The sequence below is a fragment of the Motacilla alba genome, chromosome 1, assembly GCF_015832195.1.
Source record: "Motacilla alba alba isolate MOTALB_02 chromosome 1, Motacilla_alba_V1.0_pri, whole genome shotgun sequence".
NCBI classification, from domain to species: domain Eukaryota; kingdom Metazoa; phylum Chordata; class Aves; order Passeriformes; family Motacillidae; genus Motacilla; species Motacilla alba.
Window position 1 is genome coordinate 12,593,058 of NC_052016.1, and position 19,042 is coordinate 12,612,099.

The 19,042-nt window shown below is 43.3% G+C and overlaps 2 protein-coding genes across 8 annotated transcripts in view; one reads left to right on the forward strand and one right to left on the reverse strand.

Annotated features, from left to right (window-relative positions):
- The window catches only part of DCAF6 (DDB1 and CUL4 associated factor 6), a 74,523-nt gene extending 63,265 nt beyond the window's left edge, over positions 1-11,258 (reverse strand). For all 7 annotated transcript variants that reach the window (XM_038146815.1, XM_038146824.1, XM_038146807.1 and 4 more), the window contains exon 1: positions 11,027-11,258. In XM_038146815.1, coding sequence (XP_038002743.1) covers positions 11,027-11,120 — 94 coding nt within the window. In that variant the 5' untranslated portion in view covers positions 11,121-11,258. The remainder of the gene's footprint in view (positions 1-11,026) is intronic.
- A 521-nt stretch (positions 11,259-11,779) lies between these two features.
- MPC2 (mitochondrial pyruvate carrier 2) lies at positions 11,780-18,936 on the forward strand. Its single transcript, XM_038147040.1, has 5 exons — positions 11,780-11,979; positions 15,372-15,412; positions 16,942-17,026; positions 18,084-18,195; positions 18,710-18,936. The coding sequence occupies exons 1-5, from the start codon at positions 11,874-11,876 to the stop codon at positions 18,747-18,749; spliced, it is 384 nt and encodes a 127-aa protein (XP_038002968.1). The 5' UTR covers positions 11,780-11,873; the 3' UTR covers positions 18,750-18,936.
- Positions 18,937-19,042: the final 106 nt, after the last annotated feature.

Consider the following 19,042-nt stretch of genomic DNA (forward strand, 5'->3'; position numbering starts at 1 on the left):
GTCAGAGTTTTGCTACTAACCAGCCAGGATCAAACAACTTGGTGCTAATCAAGCCTGTACTCAAATCCTAAGACAGGCTTAAGTAATGAGCTTTAGGTATTAAGAAACACAAAACTTTCAGATATTATGACACCAAAACAGAAACTACAGAAGACAGGACACTATGCCCTAAATTATAAATCAGTAAACCTATAATATTTCATGGCGAGTATATTGATACAAAATCTGATCTCAAAAAACCCACAAAAAATTCACAACAAAAACAAACAAAGAAAAACAAAACAAAAAACCCAAACCAAACAAAACCAAAAAAAAAAAGAAAAAAAAAAAAAAAGAGATCTGCTGCAGTTTTGAGTTTTGGAAAAAAAACAAAAAAGTAGTTCAGCAATATTATATATTTTAGGGTAATAAATAAGCATTTTGGAAAATAGTTCTGTTTAGGTTTGCTTTTACAGAACCTGCAAAAAAAGGTTACTGTAGGAAAGAGCATAGGTAAGAAGTGTTTGGTTAGTACCAATGGCTGTAATTAACTTTGAAACATCTTTTGGATACTGAAAGTATCCACTCCCAAATATAAGCCTCCACTGGGCTCCATAACTGGTAAGGTTACAAGCATTTGGGCTTTAAACCAATGTTTTTGATTTCTGTTTGATGTTTACCATCGTTTATGCTTGAAAGATTTCATAAAATTAATCTGCATTAATACAAAGTGTTTAAGGTGTTCTCAGTGACAAAAAAAGAGGGATAAAGTACGAGTACTTTTCTCAGAGAAGGCACTTTATCTGTGCTGTACTGACTGCTACTAAGTGGATTTCATTCACAAGTACACCACATTCTGACAGATATCCTTACACTTCCTCTTATACTGCCCATATTTAAGCCTTCTGTATTGTTCTTGCCACAGACTGCAAGCGAGGTTTTGTGACAGGAGGAAAAATATGCCAGTTTTCAGCAATTTTGATATTTATTCAATCCTTTAAAGTAGTTCGATGATCAAATACAAACTACTCACTGAGACAAAAGGCACTTGAATTTTTTATATTACGCCATAAAATATTTCTAATTTCTATAGAGCAGAGGACAAAATTCACATGACAAAACTAAGAGAAGCTCTATCTATGTAAAAGATAACACATACCATCTTACTCCTCTCAACAGAAAATTATCTGGCATGGCTTAAGTGATCAACTGGATGTAGGATTAACTACATGGAAAAGCTTTTGCTGTTTTCTCCACCAGCACTAAAACAGGACTCCCAAAGAAACACCTCGAAATTCTAAAACAGATACCAACACAAAAACAATAGTTACCAGATAGAAAAATACACTTGTGCCCTGCTTTCTTCTCCAAAGAAAAGTCTAAGGAGGCTTCTCTTAACTGAAGGCAAAAAGAAATATTATGCAGATTGTTGCAAGTTGGAGTAAACAGTATTACTGTAGGTTTCAATATGTCTTTGGAAATGCTTTCCTTTGGCTTTTAAGAGTCTTCATCTGAACCTATGTGGGCAGCAATGTTGAATACTTTCTTATAAAAATGACATCAATGTAATAACCCAGCCAATGCTTACACCACTTGAGGAAATATGCATCAGGAACTCTGCTTTATGTTATCAGGTGCTACTGACCACTGTGACACCCAAAGTTCATTAGGAGCTCCATCCCCCAGCAGGAAAAGATGATATCTAGGAAGCTGAAATGCAGTGTTGCTCCACCCCAGTGCAGAAGTTAAAACTGCTCGTAGCAGAACCAGGGTCTCTCACCTCCAAGCACTCAGGCAAAATGAACACTGGAGCATGCAGAATCGCCAGGAGAAGGGAAGAGAAAGTGGAATCTGCTTTGAAGAGAGCATTCCTAGAGGAATGTCCTCCTTCCTGCTGAGGAGGTGTGTGCCCCACTGTCACCAGTCCTGCCATGACCTCCCAGTGCCTGCCAGGGGCTGCTGCTTCTCCCACTCTGCCAGCAGGACTAACCCCAGGAATTCCAGACAAAGGCTCCAGCCAAAAAAATCAAAGCCTACTATTTAAAGTTATTTAAGCTAACTCAATACTCATCTTTAAACAGATTAAGAAGTGATTATGCAGAAGATTACCAGCATATCTATAGCCATGTCTTCTAGCAAAAAACACCCCAGGGCCTGCCTTCCCACAAGTCAAATTGAGAACTTGGATAGCTTGGAACTGAATTAAGGCATTTAACATTCTGCACACCTGCCTAATTTAACATACCATTTAATCCTGGGTAGTATATGAATTGTACACTGCTGGGTTTGTTTGGGGGAACTCGGGAAATAGATATATAGACAGCATAACACATATGGGTCATAACTCCATACGATTACAAATGCAAACACCAGTAAACTGCCCAGGATTAAAGACAGTTTACATCAGAAGTTGAGCTCAAGTAGAAAGCTGAGTCTTGATGGTAGATGACAGTTCACAGTGCACTGACATCGGGTAAATTATAACTGGGAATTTTAAATGAAATGGGGAAAAAAAACCCTTACCTTTAAAAATTACATTGCTTGTCGCATTAAACCACATGTATTCATCCTAGGTAACAAAAAACAACCTGTTTAACGCCATAGACTCTTTTTTTACTGAAGAAACTTCTCAGGACATAACAGTGTTTTCAAAATACAACCAAATTAAAAAGGAACCAGATTTTTTCCTCTTTTCCTAGAAAAGTAAATAACAGGAACACACTACAATAATTGTAACAAAGCAATGCAACCTAAATACAGAGGTGGGTTGCGTTTAACAGTTTAATTTTAACAGTTCTTTATTTTGGTGAAGTTTCAGTAGTTCAAAAAGGCTTGAACAAAAGCTGATGGTTCAGAACACATGAAGCTCACAGGGAAGAGAGGGGACAGATTCTCATCTTGCCCATGATATCTGTTAGAGAGCAGTCAGCATTAATGACACACTCAATCTTCCCAGAGGAAAGCCTGCAGATCCTTGAAGAACAAGATGAGGAGAAAAGGGTTATTAAAATTCACTGATGTGACTCAGATTCCATCTCACGATACTTGGATTCAATATTTAATGATTCAACACACACTAGAGCACTTGGGACACATCTGAATCAGCAGCTCACTAAGCTCCAAAGGCATGAAAAAGCCAAGACTTGCACTCAAACAGTGAAAAATCTGTCTTTGTTCAAAGGCTGGCCTAGTTTGTGTCTGAACTGATCCTTTTCCTTAGTGCCAGGACAGGACTGATCTTAAGTGTCAACAGGTTCTTGATACATGATCAGCTATAGCCCACTAGACTATTCTGGGGACACTCAAGGATAGAAGATCAGGAATCACATGCAAAGTCACAAGAACTCACAGAGCTGCAGTGCAACATCTTGGAAGTGACTGAACACAGGCAGGTTTAATGGTCTGCCCTAATGCAGTTAATGGAAGCAATCCAACTGGAAGAAAGCTACGGGGAGGAAAAAAAATAAATAAATAAATAAAGGAGAGAGATCTAAAGGATCTCTCACATCACTGCCTCATCCTGAAATACAAATCCAGTACATGCTGTACACGACTTGTTTTTGCAGCGAGAGACAGCTTTCATGTATCCAAAGCTCATTATTAGAAGATCAAGGTACAACTTAACTACGAAGCTGTCTGAAACACTCAGCATCAAGGCAGGTGGTGATTTACAATGCAAACACATTTCATGTACAAAGACAGTCTTTAAAAGCACACAATGTAAATGCAATGAAATATTGCAATCAAAAATGAAAATATACTAGAAGTGCACACAAATGTCTGCAGTCTCCAGCTCTCTGCAGAAGAACACTGAGGCTCCAAAGGATAAAAGCAAATACATTTGCATCCTAAGACTGAGTATATTTCAAATATAATAATACATGCAAAGCCTTGGGACCACAACCCACTTACACACACTCCTACTACCTGGCAGCTATTAACACACATGATGAATGTTCTGTTAATCACAGATATTACACATAGGGTTAATCCTTTACAATCAAAAAGTACATCTGCATAGTTCTGTCCATTTGAAGAAATTATGACAAATCTGCACACAACTGGAAAGGCCTCCTGAATTTCTGAAGGACAGAAAATCAACAGTCTGAAACAGTTATACCAATTTTTCATCATTTCTTTCTGGCCAAATATAATGCCAGAAATCCGCCTTCCATTTTAATTCATATGTCAAATGAATTAAATTTTATTTAATTTAATTCATATGTCAAAATGCAACAGCAGCAAAACAGTTGGTGGTTTAGAAAATTAAAACATCAAAACTCAGTAAGCATGTTCATTGATAAGTTCTGATCTAGGCAGTAGTATAAAAATTTTTGAAAAAGAAAAAAAACAAAACCCAAAAAGCAGGTTTCTGCAAAGTAATCCCACCAAAGAACATAATAATGTGATCCATTCGGGTCTACCACAAACTGGTATTTGTACATAAAAAACCAGAAGCTGTGCTACTATGAATCCCCAGCATCCTAAAAACAGCCATTGGAAATAATTCTCTTATTTCAGGACAGAGTGACAGAAGGCACCAAGTAATCCCAGACCCTGCATGTAATTTTCCCTTTTTTTAAAAAAGAAAATATACAAAAATGATCATCAACATGTTATCACTGAATGGAAGTAAAATGGGACAACACTGTGGAGAAAGGAGCAGTAACAAACCACAACAATTAAACCACAAAACACAGGAAGTTGTATGTGGTGGGAATAGACTATAAGGAATGTGTAAAAAGCAGCTTTACTCCCAAAGAGTTGCATCCAGGCCAATTATCCAAGATCAGAAACAGGCTTGACTCTCAGCTGTAACCAAAAAGGAAGAACAGTCCTATAAGACAGGGAGAACTGGGACCTAGAGTCAGTTGCTGTCTGGGCAGTGAAGAAGAAGGAGCAGTGTTGAGAAGAACTACCTATGAGAAATTACCGAGAAGGTATGGGACTCTTGCAATAAGATAACAACACTTTTGCATTGAGAACACAACAGTTGTAACTGAAAAAAAAAGATCAATGATATCAACCACACGCAGAGATTTCTAAGATAACAGCAAAACAAGCTGTCAAATTTACCTAGATTAATGTTACATGGCTGTACCCCTTGCAGGTCCAAGTGGCTCCTGTCCTCCACTCCCATAGCTCAGTTAGTCTATGCTTGAAATAAGCCCAAAGATAACAGAAGGCTGATTAAACTGAAATTAAAGCTAAGCATTCAGCACTCAGGCCACAGAAATTCTCATCTAACCTTAATCCTTCCTCCCAGCTCACATCTCTTTCTAGTTTTCTGATATGTACTAAATTATTACCAGCCAGCATTTTTTTATTTGTGGTTTTGTCCAGATGATTCTGTTACACTGTGCTTTTATTATCCTTTACCAACATTAAAGGCTTTAAAATGGGTGTCTTTATTATCTGAGCTGATTTACTTTGAAGTAGGAAAAAAAAAATCATTAATCCTGTATGGTAGGATCACCCCTCATATCTTTTCCTACAAGCTGTTTTAGACATGCATATAGTGCCTTTCTGCTCCTTGGTACCAATTTAAATGAGATTGTGTCTGAAATGAATTCCCTGATACTATCTCTTTATTAAACTCCTCCAATTTCAATTTGTTATAAACAGGTCTCAATGCCACATTGTTCTTTCAATAGCACATCTGTAATTTTTTAAGGATTGTAGTCACTAAGCCTTGATTTTATTAACAAGGGGAAAAAACTCCAAAGCTATCCAGTTTAAGGCAGCGACCTGATCACTGTCCTCTCTCGTGGATTTTCCAATTAGAAAGTTACATCCCTTTTCTTCAATGCGCTTAGGCTTCTTAAGCTTTCCTACACAATCAATGAAGATCCAATGACTACACCAAATTTCCTGCCTTCCTAATGCTTCCTGCCTCCTTCCAATATTAGACTGAGCATGTAAAAATTGTTCCACAGATGTGTTTTCCTCCAACTCATTCATTACACAGTGAATTTCACTGCATTATTCAGAAAACATTTCTAACAAAAAAAAAAATCTGAGGAGTTCACTTGCATCTTTCTAAACACTTCAGTTAGTCAAGTTTCACAAAGTATTTGATGTGTAATAGAATATACCACTACAGAACTGTGCTCTCATAATCAGACCATCAGGTACAATTACAATGCTTCTTTTTCAAGCAGCAGTTAATCTGTTGACTTGAAGAAAAAATAACATAAAACACCTCTACCAGATCTGGAGTTTAGCTGTGACAGATGAGTGTTTTTAACTCATGGTGGAAAAGAAAATTAATGCCAGAGGTTAGGACATGAAATACAACAGTGTACCAGAAAACAAACAAACAAACAAAAAACAACAAACAAACAAAAACCCAACAAACTAAACATCAGAAGTATAATGCAAAGAATTTAAGAAGAAAGGCTGATTAATACTCTGCCCAAGTTGGCAAGAGCACCAGCTACAAAGCTAATCATGTTAAAGCTGTCTGACCCTTCTTACTCTGCATTATTTTCAAAGACCAACATACCACATGTTAAAATATAGCTGGAGCAAAAACTGGGGAAAATAATGCCTTTCTTTTCGGTTGTTCCCCCAAGCATTCAAGTTTCCCATCTGCTGGGTTTGGTTGGTTTGTTTCACCAAGAAAAGCAAAAGAGAGAATGAAAGTTTACAGTATTTAAGGAAGTATTTTAATTGCACTCTCATACTCTGGGCAATGTATTTTAGGAAATACCAAATGTTCAACAGCAACACCCAATTCTATGTTCATTCAACCAGCCACTATTAGTTTTATAAACTGACATGAATGGAAGGCAGTCAATATCCAAACAAATCAGTTATAATAGCTATTCTTGCCTGGTTTTCAACCCTACTTTTGAGCAGGGGAATCAACTAACTTCAAAACTGTAATTAGCTCTGGGTTCATTACTGTGGTTCATCCCTATAAAGAGGGGGAACTATTGAAACCTAAGTAGTTCAGGGAGTTCTCCCTACATACAAATATTCACAGATCTCTTTTTAGTAAGAACTGCTGAAGCTTTACAAAATTTGATCACAATTAACCTAACTACTGGTTTCTTTACAGTGAGTTTTTTACAGACTTCAAACTTTTCCCAAATCTTAAAAACCAGGATGATAAAAACTTTCAGATATGCAACAATCTTTAAAGAAGGGGGAGTGAAAGCTCAGGGGAAAACACCACAATGCTATCTCTAAGATTTTTACTAAGCTTAAAAGAAAAAGAAGGAATCAAGATTTCAGAAAATAGTATCTGCATGAAGATATCAGAGATTGGGGAGAGCTGATTATTTTGATATTTGCTTCCTTTGTATGAAGCACCACCGCTTCCAACAACCACTCTGAGATAAAATACAGCATCAGTTCCTCTCCTTCTAAACTGAGAGACTTTCTCTGGATAACCTGCTATGTCAGACAGCAAAAATAAACCAACAAAACAAAAACCCCACAACAAACACATAAAAACAAAAAAGGAAATGTCTTCGTTCTTTCTGCTGTCTAAACAGAGCCATTCTTGGCAGCAGGACCCTTCACAGTAAAGCAAATAAACCCATCACAATAAATAGCTCAGAGAAGTTATGGATCCCTCTTTCTTGCAAGAAACCCATGCTGCCATTTCTCTAGCCAAATTGTTATATGCTATATTTAATCCACACAGAGGCCTTTATTGTGCTGGCACAGAACACTTTACCTGCCACCAAAACAGGTTTGTTCACTCGAAGCTGAAACATTGCAACAATGATACAAAATTGCAAGATTTTGAGAGTTTTGTGAAAGTATCCTGAGTAATTACACTTGCCAGCTTCAAGGCAGAATTTAACTTGGATACTACAGTTTGCACCAATGTTTTTCAGGGTAAAAGCAATGTGATGTGCTGCTGAAAGCAGTCTGAAACTCAGTTTCCATCCGTCATCCAGCAGCAGGGCTCCTCCCACCAGCACCAGGCTAAGAGGATGCCTAAACTGAATTAAAGAAAAGCGAGTTACTGATAGCCTCCCCCAGGCCTGCCTTCCTCTAGAGATTTCAAATACAAGAACTGTCTGAAATTGAGACTAATTAGCCTACAAATGCTGAAGAAAGGTAGCTAGCAGATACATTGCTGAGACCCACATCTTCCCTCTCTCATCACAGCAGGAGCTCTCACCAAAGGATAACATCTGAAGGACACGTCCCAGGGATGCACCTCGGGCCCCATCTTCATGAGCTGTTTCTCTGGAACTCTGTCCAGAACTGACTGGGCTTCAGAGCAATTATTTAGAGATCTTGCAAAATCAGACAGAGTTTTTGCAAGGTTGTAAATTCCAGGGGTGAGCTATCTGCATGGAAAGGTACATTACACAGATCCTTCCTGGAGCAGCTGTTTTCAGAAGCTGAGAGAGGCTATTTATAGAGTGCCACTTGATTGCCAGTTCACATGAAACTAAAACACTGAGTAAATAGGAAACAGCAATTAGTTCTCAGATGTCTTACTTCAAAACACGGTCACTGTCAATATTTCTGATATTTTACACTGTAGCACAACACAACCATCCCAGTGAAGGGCTCATTAAGCAAGTGCCATGCACACAGACACATCTTCCTCCCAACTGCATTGTTAGACATGGACTTGCTTTTCCTTTGATTTAGTGGCTGAAAAAGTGCAGCAAAGAACAGCAAGCAAAGATATATAAACTACTTCATTTTGTACCTGAATCCATAACTGTTTAGACAAATTTGCAAAAAAAAATTTGCCCAAACAAAAAACCAAAAAATATACATGGACAATGCCTCAAGTCTCCCACTACTCCTAAGTTACAATAAAATTCCTGTCCTCTATTTGTTCTGTCTGCCAGACTGTTGAAACACTACTAAAAAAAGAAATTATAAATAGGAAGAAGCCTCACTTCCCACGCAGATCAGACCAGCAGTGACCAACAAGCAGTGGCACCCACCTGACCACTGCAGTCTTGACCAGTGGGCCAGAGAACAAAGCTCCTACACAGAGCTGCTGAAGTCTGAAAGAGAAAAGACCCACACGTACACTGCCCTGCACACAAAAAGGCACAACAACAGGCCTCTTCTCTGGGAAATCTGCTCTTGAACAACCTCACCTGAGCAGCAGTCAAATCAGTGGGTTTATTAAGGCCATAAATGCCATTTGGGGTAAAAGTGCAGTGGTTCCACAAGACAAGTACACCCTGTACCAACCCCCTGGTGAAAAGCAGGAGTCAGTAAGGACTGAGCATGTCTTGCCACCACTAATGCAGATCTCAACATCAATTCAGTGGGAAGGCTCTCCCTCACAGGTCCTATTTTTTCAAGCCTTTCAAGCAACTGAACTTGTTTAGGTGAAAGAAGGAACAGTAAATATGAGACCTATACCAAGGCACCAGAGTTTTGTTTGTAACTAAAGTTATGTGCATTTTATTGGAGCAGTATCCAGAAAAGACATCTTGGTAAGTCTGGGAAGATGATTTCTACTGTTCAAATCTTAGTACTTCAACTTCCAGAGACACAACCACGTAAAAGCAAAAGAAAAAAGCCAACAAAGGTCTTCTTCAAAAAAAGGTGCTTCTTCAGAATCTGCACACTACAGTCCTAATTTTACCATGGAGCTTTTCTGCTTCAACTGCAGCAGACAAAAAGGAAAAAAAAAATCCAGTCGGAAGGATTGATCTCTAAAAGTTAGAACAATCCTCAGCTGAGGCTTGGCCAAGCACAGCTTGAGACGTAACCAAAATCAAAAGCAGCTAGATCGTTAGTTCTCAACCTTTTCTTTTATTTTAGGACTCAAAATTTCTTTCCAAGGGACTTGTGCACTGCACACACACACACACTCCTCTCTGTAATCGGCAGAAACCTACCAGCAATAACCTTGATTTCCTCGATTAACCTTTTGTGGATTACTGAGCGCTCAGGGACTTCAGACAGAAAACTCCTGAGTTAGGCTCGGTAACGTGATATCCCACCTTAAATTCCACCCAGGAAAAAAACCAAACGACAGACCATTACCACCGAGCACAGCCGGGAAAGCTTGGGAGGCACAGATCGGCACTCGTTTTACAACGCTGTAAATCAAGCTCCATCTCGTGTACTCGAGGTTTCCACTCCAAGGCAGGAATTGTTTTTGCTACACGAGCACAAAAGAACGCGTTCCCGACCCACCGAGCCATCTGCCCCGGAGAGACACCCTCCCAAATCCACAGTGCCGCTACGATGGCTCTCCACACCTCCGAAAACAGGTGAACAAACACCGGTGTTTAAAAATATTTTTGATAGCGTTTTTTACTGAACCTGCGCCACGACAAAGAATATCGATAGCTCCTTCACGCCACGGAAACCTCCCCGCGGCCTCGGGAACTAAAAGTGGAGCTGGCTTTAACTTGGAAAGTGAAAATACCTGGAGAGGGCATGGAGGCGAGGGCAGCTCGGGGCTGGGGCGCCTGCGGGGACCCCGCGGCGGCCGCGGAGCACTTGGGGACACAAAGGGCGGGCGGATCGGCCCGCGCCGAGCGCGGTCCAGCGGCTCGGCTTCCCCAGAGCCCCGGGAACACTTCGAGGGCGCCGGGACAGCGGCCGCGCCATGATCCCCGAGGCGTTTACGTGCTTTGTTCCCAGCCTCCGGCAGCTCAGCGCCGGTAAATCCGGACCCTGCCCGGCGCCGGGCACGGAACGCCGACACCTGAGCTATTTTGAGCCGCCGCCCAACTTCCCGGCTGGATCTCGGCGTGCAACAGTTCCTTCTGGGAAACAAGAGCGGCGGGCGAGCGGAGCCGCGCACCGAGGGATCGGGGGGGTCCTGGCCGGCCGGGGCCACCCCGGCAGCGCGGAGGGATGGGGCCGGGGTGTCTCGGACCACCCCTGAGGGCGCGGGGGGCCGAGAGTGAATTTGGAGGAGGTGTCGCCTCCCCACACGGGGCACAAGAAACTTCGGAGCCGCGGGACGGCGCGGCCGAGCGGGGGAGCGGCGGCGCCTGGAAGGGGCTCCGGGCCCCCTCCTTGCTTGGCGGGGCGCCGAGGACGGCCGGAGCTCGTCCGTACCACCCGCCCCCCCCGCAGCGCCCGTCCTTACCGAGGTAGTGCCTGCGCAGCAATCCGGGCTCCTCCAGCCCCAGGGTCCGCTTGCGCACGTCCCAGAGCAGGTGCGGGCAGCGCCCGCGGGACATGGCCCCGCGCGGGCGGGAAGGGCGCGCGCCGAGCGGGGGGAGTGCGCCGGGACCGGCCGGGCGCGCGCGATCACCATGGGAACCGCCGAGCGGGCCCCGCGCGCGCGCCCCGCGCCCGCCTCGCGCCGAGGCACCGACCGCGAGCCGGAGGCGCGGCGGGTCCGGGCCACGCCTACCGCGCTCTGGGCCACGCCCACCCCGGCCTCGGGGGAGGGCCACGCCCACAGGGCGGGAGGGGGGCGCGGGGGCCCGAGATTAATGGTCGTCTCGCGCGAACCGGTGACGTCGCCCCGCCCCGACTGAGGAGAGGGCGCGTCGTGGGCGTGGACCATGACGTCAGCGCGCTCGGCTCCGTCGGGAAGAAACCCGCCCTGTCCAGTGAAGGGGTGTGACGCCGCAAGGCGGCCATCTTGGCTTTGGGCGCATTACTCGCAGCGCAGGGCTCCCTCACGGCGTCCATGTTGAGGGCAGAGCGAAGCGGAGGCGGCCATCTCTGAGCCGGGCGCCCGTGCCCTTGCGAGGGCGGCGGGCGCGCCAGCTCTCCCCAGGTGCCCGGGCCAGCGCGCTTAGCCAATAGCGCCGCGCGCAGCTCTCCCCCGCCCCGCCCCCTGCGGCTATGACCAATCAGAGCGCGGGCTGCCGGGGGGCAGGTCCGGGGGGCGGGGCCTGGGCGGAGGAAGGACGGACGGACGGGACGCGGCCCCCGCTCGGTCCCCGCTCGCCCCTCGCTCCCCGCTCGCCCCGTCCCTCGCCATGGCGGCCGCCGTCGCGGGACTCCGCGCCTCCTACCACCGCATGCTCGACCGCATCGAGCTCATGCTGCCGCCGCGGTTCCGGCCCTTCTACAACCACCCAGCGGGTAATGGGCGGGGGTCACCTTGGCCCCCGGTTGGACCGGCGGGAAGGGCGGAGCGGGGATGTGTTCCGTACGGGTGGGGGGCGGGATCGGGGCCGCACTAACGCGGTTAGGGTGGTTCTGGCGCGGGAAAGCGGCCCTGGAGCGGAGTCCTGCTCCGATTGTGTCTGTGAAGGGAGAATAGGATAATCGGGCGGTTCCGGGAGGGATGCGCTGCTGTCACTGTCGCGGTACCGCGGCGTGGATCCAGGGATCGCGTGGGCTACCAGAGCCTGGCCCAGGAGATGTCATGGGTTTAAAGGGGCCTGGAGGCCTCGGCAGCCGCTTCTTTCAAGAGGAGGTGCTGGAAAAATCAGAGAATCGTGGAATGGTTTGGGTTGGAAGGGATATTAAAGATCATCCACTTCCACCCGCCGCCACAAGTAGGGACACCTTCCACCAGAACAGGCTACTCAGAGCCCCATCCACCCTGGCCTTGGACACTTCCAGGGATGGGGGAGAGAGCTGCCAGGCTTTCTGATCTTGACATGTGTCCTGGGCAACTCAGGCAGCCTTTGGTTTTATTTCCATTCTGCTGAATCCCACGCTACTACCGAAGCTACTCGCGCCCTTGGTGAATTCACTGGAGGACTCCTGTGGATAAAGAATGAGCTCCCCTCACCTGAGCTACCGTTTACCGTTCCGTGGGGGTTTGTGTTATTAGGGAGAAACCTCCTGTAAAATGATCTCATTCAGTGCCATCTACGTGGTGTTTGTCATGTAAACAAATTGCGTCGGTTGTTAAAACGAGCGCCCGATAAAATCCTGGCATTCCATAGGCTCTGTCCCCACTGCTCTGTGTCAGTGTCACAGGCATCCTTGACTCTTCACCTACCAGCAATATGCACTGTGAAAATGGACTTTGGTTTGCAGTCAGTTGCTCTATCCTCTTACAATAGCCCTGTCTTGGAAGGAAAATTGTTGTTCTAAAGAAATCACAAAGAGTGAAAAGTGCAGTTCTCAAAATATTTGATTTGCACTGAATTCACTGGACCAACATATTTAACATTAACGTATTGTTTTTATACATAAAGAGACAATGTGTCCAACACTGAGAGACACATTCCACTGGTGAGAAATATGGCAGCTTCCAGATGCTCTTAGTGGATGCAAGGCACAGCAGGTACTGGGAACATCCATGTTCCTTCTTCAATAGAGCTGTAGTGGGAATTGGAGAAGGCTTTGGAGGTTCTCTCGCAGTGCTTTTCACTTCACAAAACTGCCTGTAAGCTGCTTTTGGTCATCACCATAATGTTGTAATTAATAAAATAATTTTTAGGGATTCTGTGTATATCTGTATGTTATATATACACACACACATCTACCTGTCATAATCCATACTGATGGTATAAGTGAGAAAAGTCACAGCACAAGCAAGTATAGAAACTGAGCCCCTGCAACTTCTATTTTAGCCTTGGAGATGTGTCTGTGAGAAAGTTATGCAATAGATGTCACTCTGACTGCAGAAGAAAAAAAAAGTGGGTTAAAAATGCAATGCTTTCTTTTATCTCCAGTGACATCTAAATCTCTAGTCTTATTCAGGAATGTAAGCATCTTTGTCATGAAATTATAAATCACTTGTGAGGCATGAAGCACTTTCTGGCATAAAGAAAGCTTCCAGCAAAATAACTGGTGCCTGTTAAAAACTGTTTCTTTGGCTGGCATTGCTGGAGGACAGTGGAGGGCCTGGCACACCAACTCCCCAGGCTGCCATGGGAAAGCATTGGCTGAGCTTGTGCTCCATCCCCTTTGGCCTCTCTGGTTCACTTTGCCTGACTAAACTCCAGTTTTCAGCACAAAGACTTCTTATATTTAATAGAAGTAATAAATTCTATAAAATGGTCACACACATGATGTATCTAAATTAGCCTCTGGTGTCCCCCTGCTCTCATGTGCTGCTGTCATATTCATCCTCAAAAAATTCTGGGTGTCAGGAGCTGGGAAGAACTTACCCAGGCTGGGTGCTTGCTGGAGTGCCTCCAAGGAGAGGTGTTTGACAGTCTTACCTAATTACAAACCTGGCTTGGTACCTTCCCTGTCTCCAACTGTTTCTTAGTTCTGTAGTCAGCAGTTTGAAATGGTCGAGTCTTCTATTATTAATAAAAATTAATGTCAGTCTTCTTGAAAACTCTACTAGCTTTTTAGGGAAGGTCAGTTTAATAATTTATACTCACCCCACATCCTCTACTACTCTAAATCTGAATTTGTGTTTTAGAATAAGATAAATGTTAGTAATTAAAGCTACTTTGTAAGACTGATTTATTTACAACAAGTTGAATTTGCAGCCTGATACTGACACACCAAATAAGTGCCTAAGAGAACAGCAGCTGAAGTTTGTATCTTTAAAGGATTAACATTAGGCTGCTGTTATCTAATATTCAACAATATTAGACAAAAGGTAATGTGCTTGTAGTTATTAAGTGCAGTTTGAAACTTGATCACAAGCAGGGTGGGTTAAAAAGGGCTTTATGCAAGGCTGCCAAGCCAGTTTTTATTTCCCAAGTCGTAGTTTTAAACTTGAGGGTGGTTAAAACTGGAAGTACAAGTAGTTAGTGAAAGGTCTCTTAAAGGCTGAATTATTAGTGAAGAAATAGCTCTCATAAAAAGCAGGCAACCAAAGTCCTGGTGGTTACTCCTATGTAATATATTACAGTGAAAACTTGGCTTCATCTTGCATGTTATCAGAGTGCTGAGCAGTGACCTAAACATTAATTTTTTAGAACAGTGTCCTCACTGTTTCACAGGGGAGTTTGGTACTTTGGATTGTGGTCTCTCATTTAAGACTTGGAGCAGAAGTCCCAGATTAATGATTTCTGGCATAGTTGTAGGTGTGGCTTTACAGGGCTTTGTTTTAACCAACCAGTTGCTATTTTAGCACCACTGAAAATGATATGTATTTGTAAGAGAGTTGTTTTTTCCCCAGGTCCCATGCAATTGGATTTTTCTCCCTTCCTTCTTGAGAGTTCATCCTCTTCCCCATAATCCTCCTTTGCCTACTGGTAGATTTTTGGGATGTTTTCCCTAGTCCTAGGCCTTTTCCTAACTCCTTCAATTATAAATGCATTTTGCCTGCTCTGGTGTCCTCAATTGCTTAAACATGAACATACAAAATCCTATCCAGCTGCTGCAGAAATGTATGGAATGATTACACAACTGAAGGTTGATGCACTGAGTTGATGAATTATGAGTATTAGGTGCCAGAGCTTGTATGGCAGTAGAAAATGCTAATATAAACAATTCATTATTTAAAAAAAACCCAAAAACCAACCAAAACAAAAGAACTTAAACTTGCTGTGGGTATTAAAACAACCACATTTACTAAATAATTTAACTTCTTTTCTCCCATCCTCCCTCAGGTCCCAAAACAGTGTTTTTCTGGGCACCTATTATGAAATGGGTAAGTACAAGATGCCAGCTGGTGTCTGGGTGTCAAGCCCTGGGCAATCTGCAGCAACACACTGAGCAAGCAAGAGTTTCCCCGCAGATACCTGAGCCTGCAGAAAGATTAGAGGCTCTAATTCTTAATATATGGGGAGGAAGAAAATCAGCCTTAATAACAGATAGCACGACATGAAGGGGATACAGCGTGGGGAAAATGCTTTGTGGAAGAATTGTACTTTTCACTGGGTTTCACAAAAGTTTTCTCTTGTGAAACACTACCTGTTGCTCAAGGTAGGCATGATGCAAAACTCATAAAGCATGTGTCTCTTCTGAGATTGAGGAATTTGAGAAGTATCTTATAAGCATAAGTATCTTATAAGGAAGCCAATTCCTAACCTCATATGTTGAAGACAGGCTGAAGCATGTCAGAGTGCAAGTGGTTTTGACATAACAGACAAAGGCAGCTGCCATTGTGGCTGTCAGTGGTGCTCTGCCTCCTGTGAGGTTCTGCTTCCCACTGGCTACAGCCCTGGGCTGTGTTTGTGCCCAGGTGATGCAAATGCCACCTCCTAATTCACTGTGCTCCTCCGAGGTGTTGAATTGATACAGATAAAACAAGAGATCTCTAAACCCACGAGGGTTTGATCTTCTTGTTTCATAACAAGGATGTAACCTGCTCTTATTACCATTGCCAGCTGCTTTGTAACTTTGCCATTGTGAACCCCCGCATTTTATAGGCCACAGGCAACATTGTGCTCTAAGCTGCAGCTTGGTTTCTTTGTCAGTGTTTGGACTGGAGCTGCAGGAACCATGGTTAACCTTCCCCTTCCTCAGAGGTTCTCCCTGGAAACACCCTCCCAAGTCTGAGCATGCAGGCAGCTCTTCTTTGCCCAAGGAGTCCTGAGTGAAAGCACTAGGACTCACTTGGGGGTTTGTTTGGGGCTTTTTGTGAGCTGGTGTAACAGGAACATTAAATTGTATTTCCAGTAGAGGGCAATAACACAACAAACAAAGCAAGCAGTGTTTGCTGCTTATGTCAAGTAGGCTATTCCTCAATTCGGCTGCAAGTTTTCTACTATTACTGAAATTATATTTTTAAAAAAGCATTTTTACCCCCTCAGATGAAGCTGAGTGATGACTATATGGGGTGAAGTTTACCAGCAGTATTTTAGCCTGACCTGTGGAAAGAAGGCCCTTATCTAAATAAGCCTCTACTTGTTGCATGAAAACAAGGGTGGATTTTTTTTCAGCTGCTTTCTTAAGCAGCTGTGTTTAAATTAACCTTGTCCTTGAATTAATACAAAACTGCCAATGCCTGGGATTTTTTTCCACCCAGTTGTAGCTGCCATAAACGTGTTCTTTTTCCTACCACAAGGGACTGGAAATGGATGGTGTCTCCCAGAGTCTTAATTGCTCACAGAATGCATCCCATCTCCTGCATAATGGAGTAGGATAAGCACTGAGCTGTGAAGCAGCTTCCCCTTGTAAAGCTCTTCATCTGTTACAGGAGTCCCAGACTGGTGCTCACTGAATTTCTCTTTGCAGGGCTTGGTGGGTGCTGGACTGGCTGACATGGCCAGACCAGCAGAGAAGCTCAGCACAGCGCAGTCTGCAGTACTCATGGCCACAGGTAAAGCCACCCTTATTCTGTGTTTTCACACAGAATCTTCCATCAGTACTAATACACTTCTACAGAAAGCCTTATTTTAACACGCTAGCTGTCACTATTGCTGTTGGATGCTGATTCTAGGACAGACCTCTACTTGTTATTAAATCAGTAAGCATTCTGTAATTATGTAACAGTTTTCTACACCTGTCTTAATTTGGAATTGTTCAGCACAAGTTGCTATGAGTTAGGCATGAGTGTCATCCCTTAAGTTACCATGATACCATTCATTGCAGTAAGTGACCTCTCTTCCTTCCAATCAAGTACTTTTGAAATCAGTCCAGGATACAGTGACTTTTTTAGAACAGACTTTAAGGGATTTAGGAATGGTAGGGTAATTACACTAACATAACTGGAAAGAATTTCCAAGTGTTACAAGAAATTGGAAGCAGTGGCACATGGACTACTGCACTGCTGTCTGCCAAGAATTCTCACACTGGCAGAAACAATATTCTGTAATTCTAGAATCATTTAGGTTGGAAAAGACTTTTAAGATCAGAGTCCAATCATTAACCCAGCACTTCCAAGTCCACAACTACACTACTTATAAACACCTCCAGGGATGGTTCTGCACCACTTCCCTGGGCAGCTTTTTCCAATGCATCTCCTATATGAAAGGGTTCTCCAGACTTTGATATCTGATGTAGTCCTGTGCATTTTGCACAAGTTTTGCATAATCTCCAATGTAGTGCAGCAAGCTGGATATACAGCAAAATATCACTACCCTGCAACTCTGTTTGAGAATTAAGGTCTAGGCTGCTGCAGACTGTAGAGGATCTTTGATATTCAGACTATAATTGACCTTACTGTAGCTATTTCAGAAAAATGCAGTACATACCTGTAGATGTCCCTCTGGCACTTTTCACTGAGAAAAGGTAGTTAAAAGCAAAGCAGTTGTCTAACGTGAAGTTGTGAGATTTGTTTACTTGAACTGGCCTATGAATCTGCCTGCCTCCAAATTTAGGGAAATATCTGAATATTTAATTTGAACTATCTTTAAACTTTCCATTTTTTTCAACAGGCCTTATTTGGTCAAGGTACTCTCTGGTGATTATCCCTAAAAACTGGAGTCTGTTTGCTGTGAACTTCTTTGTTGGCTGTGCTGGTGCTTCCCAGCTTTTCCGAATATGGAGGTATGCATTAGTAAGGGACAAGTACAGCTAAGCATTAACCAGAAATTTATAAATGCTGCCAGCTTCTCTGTCAGTGCAACAGGCAAGAGGAACTGAACCATTCAGGAAACATTACAGAATGTTTTTGCTACATTGTTATTTTTACAGTTAAGTCGGAGTGAAGCTGTAAATCTTTTCAGTCCAGCTAGAGCAGCATTGAATCGTGTCAGTTCCAGCTGGCTCAAAGGGCTTTTAAGCAGAGCAGCATTTTTCAAAAAATTTCAAAAAAAATTCCTTCAAATTCTTGAAGGAAACTTTGGGAGTTTTCTGGCTTCAGTACTGGCCAGGAATGTGGCAAACTTAGCTACGTTGGAACTTCCTACAAGAATTAAGATATCCTATCCCAAGTTTCCACCCTCAAGTCCATTGTAATTTTAAACCTCCTCTGGTGAACAGATTGCTGTGAAAACACTGTTATTGTAACTGGTGTTCTATTCTATTCTTAGCCTGTACTCTTTCTTTTTTATTCCTATAGGTATAATCAGGAGCTAAAAGCACAAAAGCAGGTGCAATAAAGAGATGCTTAACCCAACAGGTCAAATCTAGCAACGCACAAACCCATCCCCATGGGACCTAGCTTCACTAATTTTAATGTTTTTTTCTCTGAGAAAATAAAAGAAGAAAATAAAGGAGAGCAAATGTTTTCTAAGTGCAAATAACCAAGTATCTCCACACAAATAAAGGGCAACCTTTTAAAAGGAAGGCGGAATTGTTTGTCTTGTATTGTCTCTTTAAAGAAACTGGCTGGATTTTGACTAAAAAGAGTTGCTGAGCCTCACCTTATCTGACTCCACTGAACAGTGCTGGG

Bases quoted from the DNA above. Each gene is read 5' to 3' on its own strand.
- MPC2 (XM_038147040.1), top strand. From the start codon at position 11,874: ATGGCGGCCGCCGTCGCGGGACTCCGCGCCTCCTACCACCGCATGCTC. The intron at 11,980-15,371 runs GTAATGGGCGGG...ATCCTCCCTCAG, and splicing joins CTTCTACAACCACCCAGCGG to GTCCCAAAACAGTGTTTTTC. The intron at 17,027-18,083 runs GTAAAGCCACCC...TTTTTTCAACAG, and splicing joins TGCAGTACTCATGGCCACAG to GCCTTATTTGGTCAAGGTAC.